Source organism: Bombina bombina, chromosome 12, assembly GCF_027579735.1.
Source record: "Bombina bombina isolate aBomBom1 chromosome 12, aBomBom1.pri, whole genome shotgun sequence".
Taxonomy (NCBI): Eukaryota; Metazoa; Chordata; class Amphibia; order Anura; family Bombinatoridae; genus Bombina; species Bombina bombina.
Window position 1 is genome coordinate 75,213,613 of NC_069510.1, and position 20,399 is coordinate 75,234,011.

The 20,399-nt window shown below is 39.9% G+C and overlaps 1 protein-coding gene across 2 annotated transcripts in view; it reads left to right on the forward strand.

Annotated features, from left to right (window-relative positions):
* Window positions 1–20,399, forward strand: part of LOC128642788 (multidrug and toxin extrusion protein 1-like) — a 676,487-nt gene that overhangs the window by 95,902 nt on the left and 560,186 nt on the right. For both annotated transcript variants that reach the window (XM_053695585.1, XM_053695586.1), the window contains exon 2: window positions 456–736. In XM_053695585.1, the coding sequence (XP_053551560.1) occupies window positions 578–736 (159 nt within the window). In that variant the 5' untranslated portion in view covers window positions 456–577. The remainder of the gene's footprint in view (window positions 1–455; window positions 737–20,399) is intronic.

The following is a 20,399-nucleotide window of genomic DNA, read 5'->3' on the forward strand; positions in this document are numbered from 1 at the left end:
AAGCAGTTTGAATAAATGGTTTTATGCCTGTAATATTTCTCTAAACCTTATATGTAAGTAAGTATGTAACTTCTTCTCTACGGACTAGTAACTTTTATAAATTACCTTGTCAACTATAGTGATAATCTTCCATATATCTATCTATATAAACACACTTATTGCACGTGCGGTTTTATATTATGTACAGTATTTGTGTCTTTTTTATATATGAATATTTTACCAGATTGCAACTAATTTGGTTAAGTTCTCATATTCCTGTCTTTCAAGGGATTGTGCATCTGGTGAGATTATTTGTCTAATAAAATAATACACAATTACTGCAGATTCAATCAAATGTCTAACAATATAATATAAAGGATATTTTGAAACTCATTATACAATATATTATTTAAACAATATTTCTCCATCTGGACCTAGAGTTTCTCAACAGTATTAAAAGCTTCCAAATTTTGCAGATGATCATGCCGTGACCTCTGACTGCACTGAAATAGCAAACAACTGGAATCAAGGCCTTGTCTGATAAAAGTGCACAGTTTCACTCCGCTTGGGACTTTGACAGAATAGCAAGTGGTCTACAATGGAGAAGGAGGACCAAAATGGGGTCAGTGTTCAGCTTGAGGACCCATTCACTAGTCCGGACATACCAGAGCCCTCTGGGTGTAAGAAGAGATGCCGTTTCCTGCCTGCTGATGCTTGGGAAGAAGCCAAACAGCTGCTGGCACTTGCTGGACCAACGGTAACACAAGAGTGATAAGATGCCAGTGTCATAGCTATAGAAGAAGTATAGAGAATATAGTATGTGACTGTTGCCCTGGTTGTCTCTTTACTTCTTGCTCTGATTTTCCCTCTTCCATCACCTTCCTTTCTCTTCTGTGTCCTGGTTTCATTGTCCTTGCTGTCCTAGGTGTTACTTCCCTCTTTAACCTGGTTGTCGCTCTGGTTCTTATCCTGGCTAACTCTTTCTTTGCCCTGGCTGTCTCTAAGCCCCTTGTCCTGTCTCTCTTTCTCCTCGCTTGCCATGGCTTACTATCCCCTTCTTGCTCTCTCTGGCCTAGATTTAGAGTTGGGCGGTAGCCGTCAAAACAAGCGTTAGAGGCTCCTAACGCTGGTTTTTACCGCTCTCTGGTATTTGGAGCCAGTCATTAAAGGGTCTAACGCTCACTTTACAGCCACAACTTTTCCATACCGCAGATCCCCTAACATCAATTGCGTATCCTATCTTTTCAATAGGATCTTTCTAACACTGGTATTTAGAGTCGTGGCTGAAGTGAGCGTTATTAATCTAACGACAAAACTCCAGCCGGTTCATAAAGCTCTTAACTACTGTGCTCTAAAGTACACTAACACCAATAAACTACCTATGTACCCCTAAACCGAGGTCCCCCCACATCGCCGCCACTCTATTAAAATTTTTTAACCCCTAATCTGCCGACCGCACACCGCTGCCACCTACATTATCCCTATGAACCCCTAATCTGCTGCCCCTAACACCGCCGACCCCTATATTATATTTATTAACCCCTAATCTGCCCCCCTCAACGTCGCCTCCACCTGCCTACACTTATTAACCCATAATCTGCCGAACGGACTGCACCGCTACTATAATAAAGTTATTAACCCCTAATCCGCCTCACTCCCGCCTCAATAACCCTATAATAAATAGTATTAACCCCTAATCTGCCCTCCCTAACATCGCCGACACCTAACTTCAATTATTAACCCCTAATCTACCGACCAAATCTCGCCGCTACTGTAATAAATGGATTAAACCGTAAAGCTAAGTCTAACCCTAACACTAACACCACTCTAAAATAAATATAATTTAAATCTAACGAAATAAATTAACTCTTATTAAATAAATTATTCCTATTTAAAGCTAAATACTTACCTGTAAAATAAACCCTAATATAGCTACAATATAAATTATAATTATATTATAGCTATTTTAGGATTTATATTTATTTTACAGGTAACTTTGTATTTATTTTAACCAGGTACAATAGCTATTAAATAGTTAAGAACTATTTAATAGCTAAAATAGTTAAAATAATTACAAAATCACCTGTAAAATAAATCCTAACCTAAGTTACAATTAAACCTAACACTACACTATCAATATATTAATTAAATACAATACCAACAATTATCTACAATTAAACCTAACACTACACTATCAATAAATTAATTAAATAAAATACCTACAATTATCTACAATTAAACCTAACACTACACTATCAATAAATTAATTAAATACAATATCTACAAATAAATACAATGAAATAAACTAACTAAAGTACAAAAAATAAAAAAGAACTAAGTTACAAAAAATAAAAAAATATTTACAAACATTAGAAAAATATTACAACAATTTTAAACTAATTACACCTACTCTAAGCCCCCTAATAAAATAACAAAGCCCCCCAAAATAAAAAAATGCCCTACCCTATTCTAAATTAAAAAAGTTCAAAGCTCTTTTACCTTACCAGCCCTGAACAGGGCCCTTTGCGGGGCATGTCCCAAAGAATTCAGCTCTTTTGCCTGTAAAAAAAACACATACAATACCCCCCCCAACATTACAACCCACCACCCACATACCCCTAATCTAACCCAAACCCCCCTTAAATAAACCTAACACTAAGCCCCTGAAGATCTTCCTACCTTATCTTCACCATACCAGGTTCACCGATCCGTCCTCGGAAGTCTTGATCCAAGCCTCGGAAGTGTTGATCCAAGCCCAAGCGGGGGGCTGAAGAGTGACGTCCATCCTCGGGCTGAAGTCTGGATCCAAGCGGCGGTGGAAGAAATCCATCATCGGGCTGAAGTCGGAAGTCCATCATCGGGATGAAGTCTTCTATCAAGCCGCATCTTCAATCTTCTTTCTTCTGGAGTGGAGCGGAGCCATCTTCTTTCCAACCAACGCGGATCCAACCTCTTCAACCAACGCCTACTCGCCGAATGACGGTTCCTTTAAATGACGTCCGATCAGCCAATAGAATGCAAGCTCAATCTGATTGGCTGATTGGATCAGCCAATCGGATTGAACTTGATTCTGATTGGCTGATTCCATCAGCCAATCAGAATATTCCTACCTTAATTCCGATCGGAATTCGAGGGACGCCATCTTGGATGACGTCATTTAAAGGAACCGTCATTCGGCGAGTAGGCGTCGGTTGAAGAGGTTGGATCCGCGTCGGTTGGAAAGAAGATGGCTCCGCTCCGCTCCAGAAGAAAGAAGATTGAAGATGCGGCTTGATAGAAGACTTCATCCCGATGATGGACTTCTGACTTCAGCCTGATGATGGATTTCTTCAGCCGCCGCTTGGATCCAGACTTCAGCCCGAGGATGGACGTCACTCTTCAGCCCCCCGCTTGGGCTCGGATCAACACTTCCGAGGCTTGGATCAAGACTTCCGAGGACGGATCGGTGAACCTGGTATGGTGAAGATAAGGTAGGAAGATCTTCAGGGGCTTAGTGTTAGGTTTATTTAAGGGGGGTTTGGGTTAGATTAGGGGTATGTGGGTGGTGGGTTGTAATGTTGGGGGGGTATTGTATGTGTTTTTTTTACAGGCAAAAGAGCTGAATTCTTTGGGGCATGCCCCGCAAAGGGCCCTGTTCAGGGCTGGTAAGGTAAAAGAGCTTTGAACTTTTTTAATTTAGAATAGGGTAGGGCATTTTTTTTATTTTGGGGGTCTTTGTTATTTTATTAGGGGGCTTAGAGTAGGTGTAATTAGTTTAAAATTGTTGTAATATTTTTCTAATGTTTGTAAATATTTTTTTATTTTTTGTAACTTAGTTCTGTTTTATTTTTTGTACTTAAGTTAGTTTATTTCATTGTATTTATTTGTAGATATTGTATTTAATTAATTTATTGATAGTGTAGTGTTAGGTTTAATTGTAGATAATTGTAGGTATTTTATTTAATTAATTTATTGATAGTGTAGTGTTAGGTTTAATTGTAGATAATTGTAGGTATTGTATTTAATTAATTTATTGATAGTGTAGTGTTAGGTTTAATTGTAACTTAGGTAAGGATTTATTTTACAGGTGATTTTGTAATTATTTTAACTATTTTAGCTATTAAATAGTTCTTAACTATTTAATAGCTATTGTACCTGGTTAAAATAAATACAAAGTTACCTGTAAAATAAATATAAATCCTAAAATAGCTATAATATAATTATAATTTATATTGTAGCTATATTAGGGTTTATTTTACAGGTAAGTATTTAGCTTTAAATAGGAATAATTTATTTAATAAGAGTTAATTTATTTTGTTAGATTTAAATTATATTTAACTTAGGGGGGTGTTAGTGTTAGGGTTAGACTTAGCTTTAGGGGTTAATCCATTTATTACAGTAGCGGCGAGATTCGGTCGGCAGATTAGGGGTTAATAATTGAAGTTAGGTGTCGGCAATGTTAGGGAGGGCAGATTAGGGGTTAATACTATTTATTATAGGGTTATTGAGGCGGGAGTGAGGCAGATTAGGGGTTAATAACTTTATTATAGTAGCAGTGCGGTCCGCTCAGCAGATTAGGGGTTAATAAGTGTAGGCAGGTGGAGGCGACATTGTGGGGGGCAGATTAGGGGTTAATTAATATAATATAGGGGTCGGCAGTGTTAGGGGCAGCAGATTAGGGGTACATAGGGATAATGTAAGTAGCGGCGGTTTACGGAGCGGCAGATTAGGGGTTAAAAAAATATGCAGGTGTCAGCGATAGCGGGGGCGGCAGAATAGGGGTTAATAAGTGTAAGGTTAGGGGTGTTTAGACTCGGGGTACATGTTAGAGTGTTAGGTGCAGACGTAGGAAATGTTTCCCCATAGAAAACAATGGGGCTGCATTAGGAGCTGAACGCTGCTTTTTTGCAGGTGTTAGTTTTTTTTTCAGCTCAAACAGCCCCATTGTTTTCTATGGGGGAATCGTGCATGAGCACGTTTTTGAAGCTGGCCGCGTCCGTAAGCACCGCTGGTATCGAGAGTTGCAGTGGCGTTAAATTATGCTCTACGCTCCCTTTTTGGAGCCTAAAGCACTGAAAACCCAGCCATTCTGTGAACTCTAAATACCAGCGGTATTTAAAAGGTGCGGGGGAAAAAAAGCACGAGTAGCTATCGCACCCCTTTGGCCGCAGAACTCTAAATCTAGGCCTCTGTCTCCTCATCTTGCCCTGAATGACTCCACCCTTGCCTTTGCTGTCTCTCCTTTGTGCTCCCATCTTGCCCTGGCTGAATTTACCCTTCTTTCTGTCTTTCTTCTCATTGCACTGACTGTCTCTCTCCTCCTTGCTTTGACTGAATCTCTACTCTTTGCGCTGACTGTTTCTCTTCTCTTTGCGCTGGCTGTTTCTCTTCTCTTTGCGCTGGCTGTCTCTCTTCTCCTTGCGCTGGCTGTCTCTCTTCTCCTTGCGCTGGCTGTCTCTCTTCTCCTTGCACTGGCTGTCTCTCTTCTCCTTGCGCTGGCTGTCTCTCTTCTCCTTGCGCTGGCTGCCTCTCTTCTCCTTGCGCTGGCTGCCTCTCTTCTCCTTGCGCTGGCTGCCTCTCTTCTCCTTGCGCTGGCTGCCTCTCTTCTCCTTGCGCTGGCTGCCTCTCTTCTCCTTGCGCTGGCTGCCTCTCTTCTCCTTGCGCTGGCTGTCTCTCTTCTCCTTGCGCTGGCTGCCTCTCTTCTCCTTGCGCTGGCTGTCTCTCTTCTCCTTGCGCTGGCTGTCTCTCTTCTCCTTGCGCTGGCTGTCTCTCTTCTCCTTGCGCTGGCTGTCTCTCTTCTCCTTGCGCTGGCTGCCTCTCTTCTCCTTGCGCTGGCTGTCTCTCTTCTCCTTGCGCTGGCTGTCTCTCTTCTCCTTGCGCTGGCTGTCTCTCTTCTCCTTGCGCTGGCTGTCTCTCTTCTCCTTGCGCTGGCTGTCTCTCTTCTCCTTGCACTGGCTGTCTCTCTCCTCCTTATGCTGTCTTTCTCTCTCCTCCTTGCACTGTCTGTCTCTCTTCTCCCTGTACTTTCTGTCTCTCTCCTTCTTGCACTGGTTTTCTCTCTCTTTCTTGCACTTTCTGTCTCTCTTCTCCTGGCACTGGCTGTCTCTCTCCTCCTTGCACTTTCTGTCTCTCTCCTCCTTACCCTGACTGTCTATCTCCTCCTTACCGTGACTGTCTATCGCCTCCTTATACTGTCTGTCTCTCTCCTCCTTACCCTGGCTGTCTCTCTTCTCCATACCCTGGCTGTCTCTCTCCTCCTTACCCTGGCTGTCTCTCTTCTCCCTGCACTTTCTGTCTCTCTCCTCCTTACACTGCCTGTCTCTCTTCTCCATACCCTGGCTGTCTCTCTCCTCCTTACCCTGGCTGTCTCTCTTCTCCCTGCACTTTCTCTCTCTCTCCTCCTTACACTGCCTGTCTCTCTTCTCCTTACACTGTCTGTCTCTCTCCTCCTTACCCTGTCTGTCTCTCTCCTCCTTACCCTGTCTGTCTCTCTCCTCCTTACCCTGTCTGTCTCTCTCCTCCTTACCCTGTCTGTCTCTCTCCTCCTTACCCTGGCTGTCTCTCTCCTCCTTACCCTGGCTGTCTCTCTCCTCCTTACTCTGGCTGTCTCTCTCCTCTTGCTATAGTTCCTCTACCTTACCCAGGCTGAAATTCCCTACTGTTTCTTTGCTTTGCAGTCTCCATGCCTCAACTGTCTCCGAGATCCTGTTTATATCCTGTTACTTGCTATCTCTCTGAGAATAACAAGTTTACAATAAAGCATAAGCCTTAACTGTTTTTTTTTTGTTGCAAATTAGTACAACTGAATAAATATTGTCTGTATGTACAGGTTGGTAAGAAATATTCATATAGGCATTTGTGCTTTATTTAAGAGGACATGAAACCCCAATAAAACCTTTCACAATTCAGACAGAACAAATAATTTTAAACAACTTTCCAATTTACTTCTATTAACTAACTTGCTTCATTCTCTTTGTATATTTTGTTGAAAAGAATATCTAGGTAGGCTCAGGAGCTGGGAGCTAGCTGCTGATTGGTGGGTGAATATGTGTACATCTTATCATTGGCTTACCAATGTGTTCAGCTAGCTTCCAGTAGTGCAATGCTGCTCCTGAAACAAAGGATACCAAGAGAATGATAATGGTAGTAAATTAAAAAGTTGCTTAAAATGGTATGCTCTATGTGACTCATAAAATACACATTTTGGGTTTCAAGTCCCTTTAAGTTACCAAAAGATAAAATAAATGAAGCATGCATATGATTAGGGGACGGTTTACTCAGGCAAGCAGCTGGTAAGAGTTCATTGTATTCAGAAAGAACACCATTTCAAATTGCATCGCGCTCTCTCTACCATGCTCACTGGGTGGTTGATTTATGCTGCTGACTCTTGATCACATAGCTTCTTTTTTTTTTTTTTTTTTTTATAACCAGTGTTACAATATTGAAATGTTCACTATAAGTGGGTGTTTGAACAGGCAAATGCCGCTATTTCAAATAGCAAAATAAAGGTAAGGGGTATTTGTAAACCATTTAATTCACTCTGTCTCCAACAGATAAAATGGATCATTGGGAACAAATTAAAAGGAAATTACAGTACAAATTTAACTTAGACAACTGCCATATTATACTTGCTTCATCTTTAGTCCTCATCTCTCTCCTTCTATCCTTCTCTCTCTCACTTTCCTTCTATTTATCTCTCCTTCAGTCCATCTCTTTTTCTCCTATACATCCCTTTCTCCTATTATCTCTTCTTCTATCCATCTGTCTTTCTATTCATCTTTTCCTCTCTCCTATCCATCTCTCGCTCCTTCTATCAATTCCTCTCTCTCTTTCTATCCATCTCTTCCTCTCTTCTTCTATCCATCCATCTCGCTCTTTCTATCCATCCCTCTCTCTCTATCCATCTCTTCCTCTCTCCTTCTATCCATCTCTCTATCTCCTCCTATCAATTCCTCTCTCTCTTTCTATCCATCCATCCCTCTCTCTCTTTCTATCCATCCCTCTCTCTCTCTCTTTCTATCCATCTCTTCCTCTCTCCTTCTATCCATCTCTCTCTCTCTATCCATTCCTCTCTCTCTTTCTATCCATCTCTTCCTCTCCCCTTCTATCCATCTCTTCCTCTCCCCTTCTATCCATCTCTTCCTCTCCCCTTCTATCCATCTCTTCCTCTCCCCTTCTATCCATGTCTTCCTCTGCCCTTCTATTCATGTCTTCATCTCTCCTTCTATCCACCCCTCTCTCTCTTTTTATCCATCTCTTTCTCTCTCCTACTATCCATCTCTCTCTCTTTCTATCCATCCCTCTCTCTCTTTCTATCCATCCCTCTCTCTCTTTCTTTCTATCCATCCCTCTTTCTATTTCTGTCCATCTCTTCCTCTCTCTCTTTCTATCCATCTCTTCCTCTCTCATTCTATCCATCTCTTGCTCTCTCCTTCTATCCATCTCTTCCTCTCTCCTTCTATCCATCTCTTCCTCTCTCCTTCTATCCATCTCTTCCTCTCTCCTTCTATCCATCTCTTCCTCTCTCATTCTATCCATCTCTTCCTCTCTCCTTCTATCCATCTCTTCCTCTCTCCTTCTATCCATCTCTTCCTCTCTCCTTCTATCCATCTCTTCCTCTCTCCTTCTATCAATCTCTTCCTCTCTCCTTCTATCCATCTCTTCCTCTCTCCTTCTATCCATCTCTTCCTCTCTCTCTTTCTATCCATCTCTTCCTCTCTCCTTCTATCCATCTCTTCCTCTCTCCTTCTATCCATCTCTCTCTCTTTATCCATCTCTTCCTCTCTCTTTCTATCCATCTCTTTCGCTCTCTTTCTATCCATCTCTCTCTTTCCTCATATCCATCCCTCTCTCTCTTTCTGTCCATCTCTTCATCTCTTAAAAATTAAAAAGTTCTATTTATTAAAAATAATTTTGTAATAAATAGAACTTTTTAATTTTTAAAAAATACTCTTGTGAGTGATTTTACGTGCCTGCACCTGCTTGGAGTGGAACCTAAAACACTGAAGTCTGCCACTTTTGGATATTGCATACTAAGGAAAAGTCCCTTGGTGGTGAGCTGACACACCTTACCATAATATGCCAGCTTGCTCCTACTAGCACATAAGTGTGCTCATCTAATATGTGAGTACCCAATCTTTCTTTGTGCTAAGTCAAACACCATATCCTTTGGGATCTGCACAATTTGGTGCTTTTCCTGTGTTTTATTTTCCTACTACAGTTAATGACTGATATCCTCTGTGGGTGAGCTCTCACACCTGATAAAATCTGCAGCCTGTCCCTACAAGCACATAGGTGTGCTCCAGAGCCTTGGGAGTACCCATTTGGCATTTTTCTGTGGCTTCATTCTTATTTGATGATACTACACATGAGGCGCCCCTTTGTTTTGTCTTTTATATAGCTCTTTCTATCCATCTCTTTCTCTCTCCTTCTATCCATCTCTTCCTCTCTCCTTCTATCCATCTCTCTCCCTTTATCCATCTCTTCCTCTCTCCTACCCATCTCTTCCTCTCTCTTTCTATCCATCTCTCTCCCTTTATCCATCTCTTCCTCTCTCCTACCCATCTCTTCCTCTCTCTTTCTATCCATCTCTTCCGCTCTTTCTATCCATCTCTTCCTCTATCCTTCTATCCATCTCTTCCTCTCTCCTATCCATCTCTTCCTCTCTCCTTCTATCCATCTCTTCCTCTCTCCTTCTATCCATCTCTTCCTCTCTCCTTCTATACATCTCTTCCTCTTTCCTTCTATCCATCGCTTCCTCTCTCCATCTCTCTCTCTTCTTTTATCTCTCTCTCTTTCTTTCTATTCATATCTTCCTCTCTCCTTCTCTCTATCCATCTCTTCCTCTCTCCCTCTCCATCTCTCTCTCTTCTTTTATCTATCTCTCTCTTTCTATCCATATCTTCCTCTCTCCTCTCTATCCATCTCTTTTTCTCTCCTTTTCTCTCTCTCATTCTATCCATCTCTCTCTATTTATCAATCTCTTCCTCTCTCCTTCTATCCACCTCTCTCTTCTTCTATCCAGCTCTCTCTCTTTCTATCCATCTCTTCCTCTTTATTCATCTCTTCCTCTCTCCTTCTATCCATCTCTCTCTCTCTTTCTATCCACCCCTCTCTCTCTTTCTATCCATATCTTCCTCTCCCCTTCTATCCATCTCTTCCTCTCTCCTTCTATCCATCTCTCTCTCTTTCTATCCATCTCTTCCTCTCCCCTTCTATCCATCTCTTCCTCTCCTTCTATCCATCTCTCTCTCTTTATCCATCCCTCTCTCTCTTTCTATCCATCTCTTCCTCTCCCCTTCTATCCATCTCTTCCTCTCTCCTTCTATCCATCTCTCTTTTTTATGCATCTCTCTCTCTCTCTTTTTTATCCATCTCTCTCTCTCTTTCTATCCATCTCTTTCTCTCTCTCTCTCTATCCATCTCTTTCTCTCTCCTTCTATCCATCTCTTCCTCTCTCCTTCTATCCATCTCTTCCTCTCTCCTTCTATCCATCTCTTCCTCTCTCCTTCTATCCATCTCTTCCTCTCTCCTTCTATCCATCTCTCTCTCTCTCTCTCTCTTTCTATCCATCCCTCTCTCTATTTCTATCCATATCTCTCTCTTTCTATCCATCTCTTCCTCTCTCGTTCTATCCATCTCTCTCTCCTCCTATCCATCCCTCTCTTTCTATCCATCTCTTCCTCTTTCCTTCTATCCATCTCTTCCTCTCTCTTTTTCTATCAATATCTTCCTCTCTCCTTCTATCCATCTCTTCCTCTCTCCTTCTATCCATCTCTCTCTTTATCCCTCTCTTCCTCTCTCCTTCTATCCATCTCTTCCTCTCTCTTTCTATCCATCTCTTCCTCTCTCTTTCTATCCATCTCTTCCTCTCTCCTCCTATCCATCTCTTCCTCTCTCCTCCTATCCATCTCTTCCTCTCTCCATCTTTCTCTCTCTTTCTATCCATCTCTTCCTCTCTCCTTCTATCCCTCTCTTCCTCTGTTCTTCTATCCATCTCTCTCTCTCTTTATCCATCTCTTCCTCTCCCCTTCTATCCATCTCTTCCTCTCTCCTTCTATCCCTCTCTTCCTTTCTCCTTTTTTCCATCTCTCTCTTTATCCATCTCTTCCTCTCTCCTTCTATCCAACTCTCTCTCTCTATCCATCCCTCTCTCTTTCTATCCATCTCTTCCTCCCCCTTCTATCCATCTCTTCCTCTCCCCTTCTATCCAGCTCTTTTTCTCTCCTCCTATCAATCTCTCTCTCTCCTTCTATCCATCCCTGTCTTTCTATCCATCTCTGCCTCTCTCCTTCTATCCATCTCTCTCTCTCTTTCTATTCATCCCTCTCTCTTTCTATCTATCTCTTCCTCTCTCCTTCTAGTCATTTCTTCTTCTATCCAACTCTCCCTCTCCTTCTCTCTCTCCCCTTCTATCCATCTCTCTCTCTTTATCCATCTCTTCCTCTCTCCTTCTATCCATCTCTTCCTCTCTCCTATCCATCTCTTCCTCTCACCATCTCTCTCTCTTCTTTTATCTCTCTCTCTTTCTATCCATATCTTCCTCTCTCCTTCTTTCTATCCATCTCTTCCTCTCTCCTTCTATCCATCTCTCCCTCTCTCCTTCTCTCTCTCTTCTTCTACCCATCTCTCTCTCTTCTATCCATCGCTCCCTCTTTCCTTCTATCTCTTCTTCTACCCATCTCTCTCTATTTATCCATCTCTTCCTCTCTCCTTCTATCCATCTCTCTCTCCCTTTCTATCCATCTCTTTCTCTTTATCCATCTCTTCCTCTCTCCTTAAATTAATATCTCTCTCTCTTTCTATCCACCTATCTCTTCTACTATCCACCTCTCTCTCTTTCTACCCATATTTTCCTCTCTCCTCTCTTCTTCTATCCATTGATGTTGAGAGTGTGGTATAACCCAGCAAAAACCACACCCTTAGGGGGTGCCTCCAAACACAAATGACAAAAAAATAGTAGTGTGAAAGGAAAAAGAAAAAAATGGATATACAACTCTATAAGCACTATATCTACCAAACAATGTCCATAGGAGATATGTGGAAAACAAGTTCCAATGTACAATAGTCCAAAAAAGTGTGGCAGCTCTCGGTTTTTAGGATGGTCTTCCTATGATGTTAGATAACGGAAAAAAAGAAAAAACAGAGGCGCCGACATGGCCTAGTAATGCAAATATAAGTGGCTCCAATAAACACAAATCCAGATGTATACTCACAAGAGAAGTGCACCCTGTGGTGCTATTGAGGCATGCCGGAGCCTCGCAGTGGTCCAGCTCACTGTGGGATTGAAGTGGATACCCAGAAGATGTCCCTGAGGGGATTGATAGTAGATATCCTATGTGGACACAAAGTATATGCACATAGCCCAGTATTGTTAAGACAGAGAGACAAGTAAGTAAAGGATAAACTTACAAGATTCAATGCACCTCCAGGTGCATTAACATCAGCCTGGGACCTAACAGTCGCCCAGCAGACTGGAAAACTCCCAGCAGCTCCTGGTCTTCCTCAGGTGGCTAATAGCAGCACAGCCCAATTATGTACTCACAAAAAATACACCAAAGAGCAAGCAAGTGTATTATAATGTATAAAACTTTAATAAAAAGCGACACATTTCTCAGCTGACTAAGAGCTGTTTCCTCAGGCTAAAAAATTTCATTATTTCATAATGAAAATACACTTGATATTTAACAGGATATGCATAATGAGAACACAATCTGATAGGTGCAACAATTAAGACAATTCATTAGTCACAACTGTGTATAATTAGTTGGTATGGTAACCTTTGTAAACAATCCATTCACTGCAGTCCCATTTAAATGCACATTATTATTCAGAGATGACATAAATAAATAAATAACATTTGGTAGTTGTGCAGAGCCCCACTACCAGTGCTATTCTGAGAGCAAATCAAACAAATATTTTTGTACATGATAAAGGTAAATATATACATAGAAGTGAATATATAAAAATAAATACAAGTATAAATACACAAGACCAAAGTGTGATGTAACATAACATCACTAGAAGCTCATAGTATGCTTGATGTTAGAACAATGAATAAATACAATATATTTAAAAACATAGTAAAAAATCCTAATAGAGATCCAAAGCATGATGAGACCAAGCAAACTATAACACTGACCTTGCTTTTCAGCTTGCAAATGACAGGCCCTGTGGGGAGACGCTGGTATGTATGCAGCCCAGCTGCTTGATTATGAATAGTGCAGTGACTGCACGTTTTTTTCATATGTATTAATTATTATTGGCCCTGTATTGATAGCTATGTAGCAATAGATGTTATATGTTATATAACTTTTTTATTTGATATTAAAATACGATACAATGGCTCTATTTATTTCAACTAATATATTTAGTAGCCATCAGAACAAACCTGATGATATAGTTACGCTCTAGGTAATGAGCTCCTCTCATAGGTCATATGTGGATGGGTGGATAACCATCCACCAATCAGAGCCTTATGTGTGCTGTTGTCATGGAAGGAATCCGCCCCCACATAACACTTGACAGGCATGTATTGATATAGGTGCCCAATAGATTAATCGTACATGGGCCTCTCCCTAAGTGTTACTCTCATAATCATTGTGGGAATATATTCAGTAATGTGATAAAAAATATACTAAATATAAAACACATAATGTTCAAAGTGGGCTCACGTTATGCTGTGTACTTATGAGACAATAAAGACATGGATAATACAATAATCAGATAGTGTGAGATAGTTGGCCTCCCCTACAGCATTGTGATTAATAGACTGCCTGTAAGCAGTCTTGAAATTGTTAAATAATATGTGTATAGTGAATGAAAGTAAAAGTGTGTTGACTAAAAAAAAAAGATGAGAATGTTCATATAATAAATATGCAGTGTGAGCTAGCTGAACCGTGTGAGCTAGCTGATTGTGATCATTATTTAGTGGTCAATATTTGAACAATTGTGTAACAATAATGGAAAGAAAGTGTTAAAGATGCAGAGGAATGTATTAACATTTTCTAATCTCATGAGAAAAGATGAGAATGTTCATATAATAAATATGCAGTGTGAGCTAGCTGATCGGTGTGAGCTAGCTGATTGTGATCATTATTTAGTGGTCAATATTTGAACAATTGTGTAACAATAATGGAAAGAAAGTGTTAAAGATGCAGAGGAATATATTAACATTTTCTAATCTCATGAGAAAAGATGAGAATGTTCATATAATAAATATGCAGTGTGAGCTAGCTGATCAGTGTGAGATAGCTAATCGTGATCATTATTTAGTGGTCAATATTTGAACAACTGTGTAACAATAATGGAAAGAAAGTGTTAAAGATGCAGAGGAATGTATTAACATTTCCTAATTTCATATGAACTAATGGATTCTGATTCAAATAGTGTGAGATAGTTAGTCTCACCCTATTGCAGCATCATTAATAAGAGACTGCCAGTGAGCAGTCGTGAAATTATAAAATAATATGTGTATTGTGAATAGAGGTAAAAGTGTGTTAACTAAAAAGAAAAAATGAAAGTGTTCATATAGTAAATACACAGTGTGAGCTGGCTAATCAGTGTGAGCTAGCTGATCGTGATCATTATTTAATGATCAATATTTAAACAATTGTGTAATTATAATAGAAGGATAGTGTTAAAGATTCAGAAGAATTTATTAACATTTCCTAATCTAATATGAACTGATGGATTAAGTAATATTTGACGTTACCATCTCCAGGTATTGTTCAAAATAGCTAATACAAGAGAATAGTGAGAAAATAAAAGGATGTCTCACACCCCATGTGATTCAGAGACACATGCCAAAAGGACGGCATCATTATTCCTAAGTGCTGATAGTACCAGGACTTGTCACATCAAAATGATGCCATGTCCATATTCTCGTTTAGCCCTCTAGGTTGGAGGGTTCCCAACGGCTTGAACCAGAAGGATTCTCTCCTCCTAAGGGTGACAAACTCATCCCTATTAAGTCTAGAGACCATTTCAATTGGTAGTATACTCATAGGGTTCTTCTGGGTCCTATGGTAATGCTGACAGTGTCTAGATACACTATGGGATTTGGAAAGTTTTTTGATATTGTAAGAGTGTTCACCCCATCTTTTCTGGACCTTGCGGCAGGTACGGCCCACATATTGGACCCCACAACTGCAATTTAGTAAATAAATTACAAAGGAGGTTTCACATGTCATGTGTCTTTTAATCGTAAAGATTTCACCAGTCGCAAAAGATGTAAAGGTGGAAGTTCTATGGGAAATGAAACTACACATCCCACACCGTTTCTTATAACATTTAGAGATCATATTCTTCTGATTGTTACAGCCCATAAGGTTAGGTATTGGAATCTTTCTATTGGGATATTTATCTCTGACAATTTTACTGGGGGCTAAAGCCGTTTTCAGAGTGGGTGCTCTCCTATAAACAACTTTTGGTTTATCACCATAATTCCCTTCAAGACCGGATCATTGGTAAGGATAGACCAATGCTTGTGAAGGATTTTATTCACTTCAAGATGAATTGAATCTGGTAATAAACAAAGGGGATTTAATTCTTTGAACACACCTTGATCTTTACTTTTTTTCTTAAAGTAATTAGACCTATCCTCATCTCTTACTCTTTTGATCTCACGGGTAATAAGGTCCAGGGGATAACCCTTCTCAAGAAATCTATTTCCAATTACCAATGCTTGTGCATTATAATCTTCAATTGAGGAACAGTTCCTCCTAATTCTCCTAAACTGTCCGTAAGGGACATTAGTTTTCCAACACTTGTAATGATTACTTTGGTAGTGAAGGAAACTGTTACAATCGACAGTCTTGAAAAAGGTTTTCGATGAAACCCGACCATCTGAGGTTTTGCCCAAAACCAGATCTAGAAATTCAATTTGCTCCTGTTGAATGTTATGTGTAAAAGAGATTCCAAAATTGTTATTATTAAGGTGATCAATAAATGAAGAAATATCTTTTTTAGATCCTTTAAAGATAAAGAGGAGATTGTCAATGTAACAGCCATAGAACACCAGGCTCGCTGCAAACTGAGAGTTATAAATATAAGTGTTTTCGAACCTACCCATAAACAGGTTAGCAAAGCTTGGAGCGAACCTGGCGCCCATGGCCGTTCCCTTGATCTGCAGATAATATTTACTCTGATACAGAAAGTAATTGTGTGTTAATATAAAACTAATGAGATCAATAAGAAAATCCACTTGTGATGATGGCATGTATTGATCTTGCACAAGATAGGACCGCACTGCTCTGGTCCCAAGCTCATGTTGGATGTTGGAGTATAATGCTCCAACATTGCAGGTCACCCACCAGCAATGTTCATCCAAAGTGCAATCATTTAGTTTGGTCAATAGATCAGAGGAGTCTCTTATATAGGAAGGTAAAGAGATTACACATTTTTGAAGAAATTGGTCAATGTAGGCTGATAAAGAGTCTACCAATCCCTGCTATAATTGGTCTCACTTGATTTCAGGGGGTCCATGTGGACCTTGGGCAGGTGATAATAAAAGGCCGTACAGGGGTAATTTGGGAGACAATAGTCTCTTTCTGATTTTGTCATGATGCCCATATCTAGACCTTTTTGCAAGAGATATTGAAGTTGATTTTGGAAACTGATTGTGGGGTCATCACACAGAGTTTTATAATAGACCCTATCATTAAGAATCTGATCTGCTTCCATCAGATAGTCCTGCATATCTTGCAAGACAACCCCCCCACCCTTGTCAGCCTGTCTAATGACCAGGTCTGATCTCTTGATAAGGTTAGCCAAAGCTTTCTGTTCTTTATAATTTAGATTATTCTTATATTTTAGTTTTTTCTGTTTCTTAGCCAATTTCTGTAAATCTTCAAGGACTAGGTTGGTAAAAATATCAATATGGCTACCATTAGTTTTGGGCGGAACAAAGGAAGATTTGGGTCTCAAATTAGTATGGATATAACCATCAAATAAATCCTCCACAAGCAAGGAAGGTTCATAAGTAAGGAATCCCTCATTTAGATGGGAATCCATTAGATCAGTCACGATAGGTCTAAGGTTATCATTTTTTATCTTTTTCTCTGCAAAGTATTTTTGCAATGACAGTTTCCTGACATAGCTGTTAATATCAACAAACATCTCATACATATTAAAATGGTTAGATGGACTAAAGGATAGCCCCCTACCCAGTACTCGAATTTCATCCTCAGAGAGGGTGTGTGATGAAAGATTAAAAATACCTTTTTAAGTTTCTCTAGTTTTTCCTTTTTGCGGGTGATGGATTTGCCTCTAGTTCCTCCTATCTGAATGGCCTTTTTTGTCTTTGGGAAAGGGGAGGTCCCAAAGGGCCCATGTGAGATATTAGTGTTTGCATTATCCACTTCATTCCCGATGTGTTGTAATACTTGCTATCTATTGGGGTGTACATAGTTATGTTGCTGTACTCTCTGATCAATATCCTGTAACACTGGGTACTCCCTCTGCACAAGTCTGGTGCATATTAGGAGTGTGCATTGAATCTCTATTCCTATAATGTTGTTGTGGTGGTTTGTTGTCATTATAATGACTGGGTGGTGGGATATTCTGTGCACCCTCTACATATGTCTGGTGTGTGCTAGAGATGTTCATCAATGCCCTATTCCTATATTGTGATTGATTGGAGAAAGGTTCTCTATAACAGGGATTTGTATAGTGGGAGGTATGTGAATTATTAAAATTCAATGGTGCCCTGCCCCCACTATTCTGGTGGTATACTTGGGGACCTGGGGAACTAGTTTCTCTATTAGGGTATCCCCTCCCATGTATATGTTCCCTATTATGGTGACCAGACCTGTTATTCATCTAGTCCATATGATGATTGGATCTCGATGTACGATTATTCCGATTATAGGTAAATACTTGACCTTTGGAATAATCCTCATTATCCCTTTCCATTTTTTTATTTTTATTTGGAATAATTTGTTGTTGATACTCGTCAGCTTTGTCATATGTGCTTTTCATAAGATTCTCAAATTGTGGTGATAGTTTGTGCACATCAATCTCTTTTTGTAAGTCATCAAATTCTACACCCACTTCATTAACCAGTACTTGTCTGTGTTTGATCAGAATATCCATGAGTGTCATGGAACAAGTGTTAAGAGCATCCTCCCATTCCTTAAGTACTCCCTCATTATTTTTAAAAGAGCAATTTTTGAACATCCAAAGTCCCCTAGGGACTTGGTTTTTATTTTTATATTTCTTGAGGGTGTCCAAATCCCACCAGTGTCTGTGCTCAGTCTTCAACAATGCCTCTAGTTTGTTAAAGGAGGACTGTAGAGACTGAGGTGGGTGGGTTGTTATGTTACATCACACTTTGGTCTTGTGTATTTATACTTGTATTTATTTTTATATATTCACTTCTATGTATATATTTACCTTTATCATGTACAAACATATTTGTTTGATTTGCTCTCAGAATAGCACTGGTAGTGGGGCTCTGCACAACTACCAAATGTTATTTATTTATGTCATCTCTGAATAATTATGTGCATTTAAATGGGAAAACTTTTGTCTGCTTATATGTTTTTGAAGACTATAATAGAACAAAAAGATGAAGGTAGCACTTCTATTAAAGGTGTTTTCCTGTTGCTAAGAGTGCTACCTTCATCTTTTTGTTCTATTTGATTCCTTCAGATCTTGGTTGGGGGTCTGTGAAGGTTTGAGCACCTATTTCCTGCAAATCCTGCAGTGTTAGATATGGAGGGGATGACCCAGGAGTGCTGATCCTAACATCACTTTATCTATGTTTTTGAAGACTGCAGTGAATGGATTGTTTACAAAGGTTACCATATCAACTAATTATACACAGTTGTGACTAATGAATTGTCTTAATTGTTGCACCTATCAGATTGTGTTCTCATTATGCATATCCTGTTAAATAGCAAGTGTATTTTCATTATGAAATATATTTTTTAGCCTGAGGAAACAGCTTTTAGTCATCTAGAAACGCGTCGCTTTTTATTAAAGTTTTAAACATTATAATACACTTGCTTGCCCTTTGGTGTATTTTTTGTGAGTACATAATTGGGCTGTGCTGCTATTAGCCACCTGAGGAAGACCAGGAGCTGCTGGGAGTTTTCCAGTCTGCTGGGCGACTGTTAGGTCCCAGGCTGCTGTTATTGCACCTGGAGGTGCATTGGATCTTGTAAGTTTATCCTTTACTTACTTGACTCTCTGTCTTAACAATACTGGGCTATGTGCATATACTTTGTGTCCACATAGGATATCTACTATCAATCCCCTCAGGGACATCTTCTGGGTATCCACTTCAATCCCACAGTGAGCTGGACTACTGCGAGGCTTCGGCCTGCATCAATAGCACCACAGGGTGCGCTGCTCTTGTGAGTATACATCTGGATTTGTGTTTATTGGAGCCACTTATCTTACTAGGCCATGTCGGCACCTCTGTTTTTTCTTTTTTCAGTCTTCTTCTATCCATCTCTCTTTCTATCTATCTCCTCCTCTCTCCTATCAATCTCTTCCTCTCTCCTTCTCTCTTTCTTCTTCTATCCATTTCTCTCTCAATCTATCCATCTCTCTCTCTCCTTCTATCTATCTCTCTCTTCTTCTATCCATCCCTATCTATTTCTGTCCATCTCTTCCTCTCTCCTTCTCTCTCTCTCTCTTTCTATCCATCTCTCGTTCTCCTTCTATTTATCCATATATCTCCTCTCTCACCTATCCTCCCCTCTCTTTTCTACCCTTCTCTTTTTTATACTTCTCTCTATCTTCTTGTATCCTCCTCTCTCTTTCTCCTATTCTTTTCTCTCTCTTTTATCTTTCTCTCTCCTATCATTCTAACTTTCTCTCCTTCTCTCTTTCTTTCTCCCTCTCTCTATCTCTCTCTTCATTCCTATCTCCTAATCTCTGCTTACTCACATCCTCTCCCCTCTTTCCCTTCCTGTCCATCCTCCCTCTCCCCCCCCCCACTAATAAATGGCAGCCATTAAAAGGCACATTAAACACTTTTTGATTGTAATATAAAATGTTTAATTATCTGTAGTAAAAGAAAAGGTTTTCAATAACTTTATTTTGTTGCCATTTCCTGTATTAATAGGAAGTGAAAACTCTATTTTCTTTACAGCCTATTTGATAATTATAGTAACTGATATATACCTGTCCCTATAAGGCTTTAGCAGAGGAGATAAGATAAAGTAAATCCTTATGATTAGGTTTATGTTTAACCTCTTAGCTACCATAAAAGGCAGTGTGGTTTTGCTCTCTCTGAATACCAAGGGGTATAAGTGGCCAAGACCATTACTGGGTCACAACACCATGATGGTTACTGGGTTGCGACTTGTGTGCGTATTATAGGAGAGTGTGTGTTGTATGAGATTGTGTATTGTGTATGTGTTGTATGAGAGTGTGTTTGATGTTTGTGTTGTATGAGTGTGTGTGTGTTGTATGAGAGTATGTGTGTATGT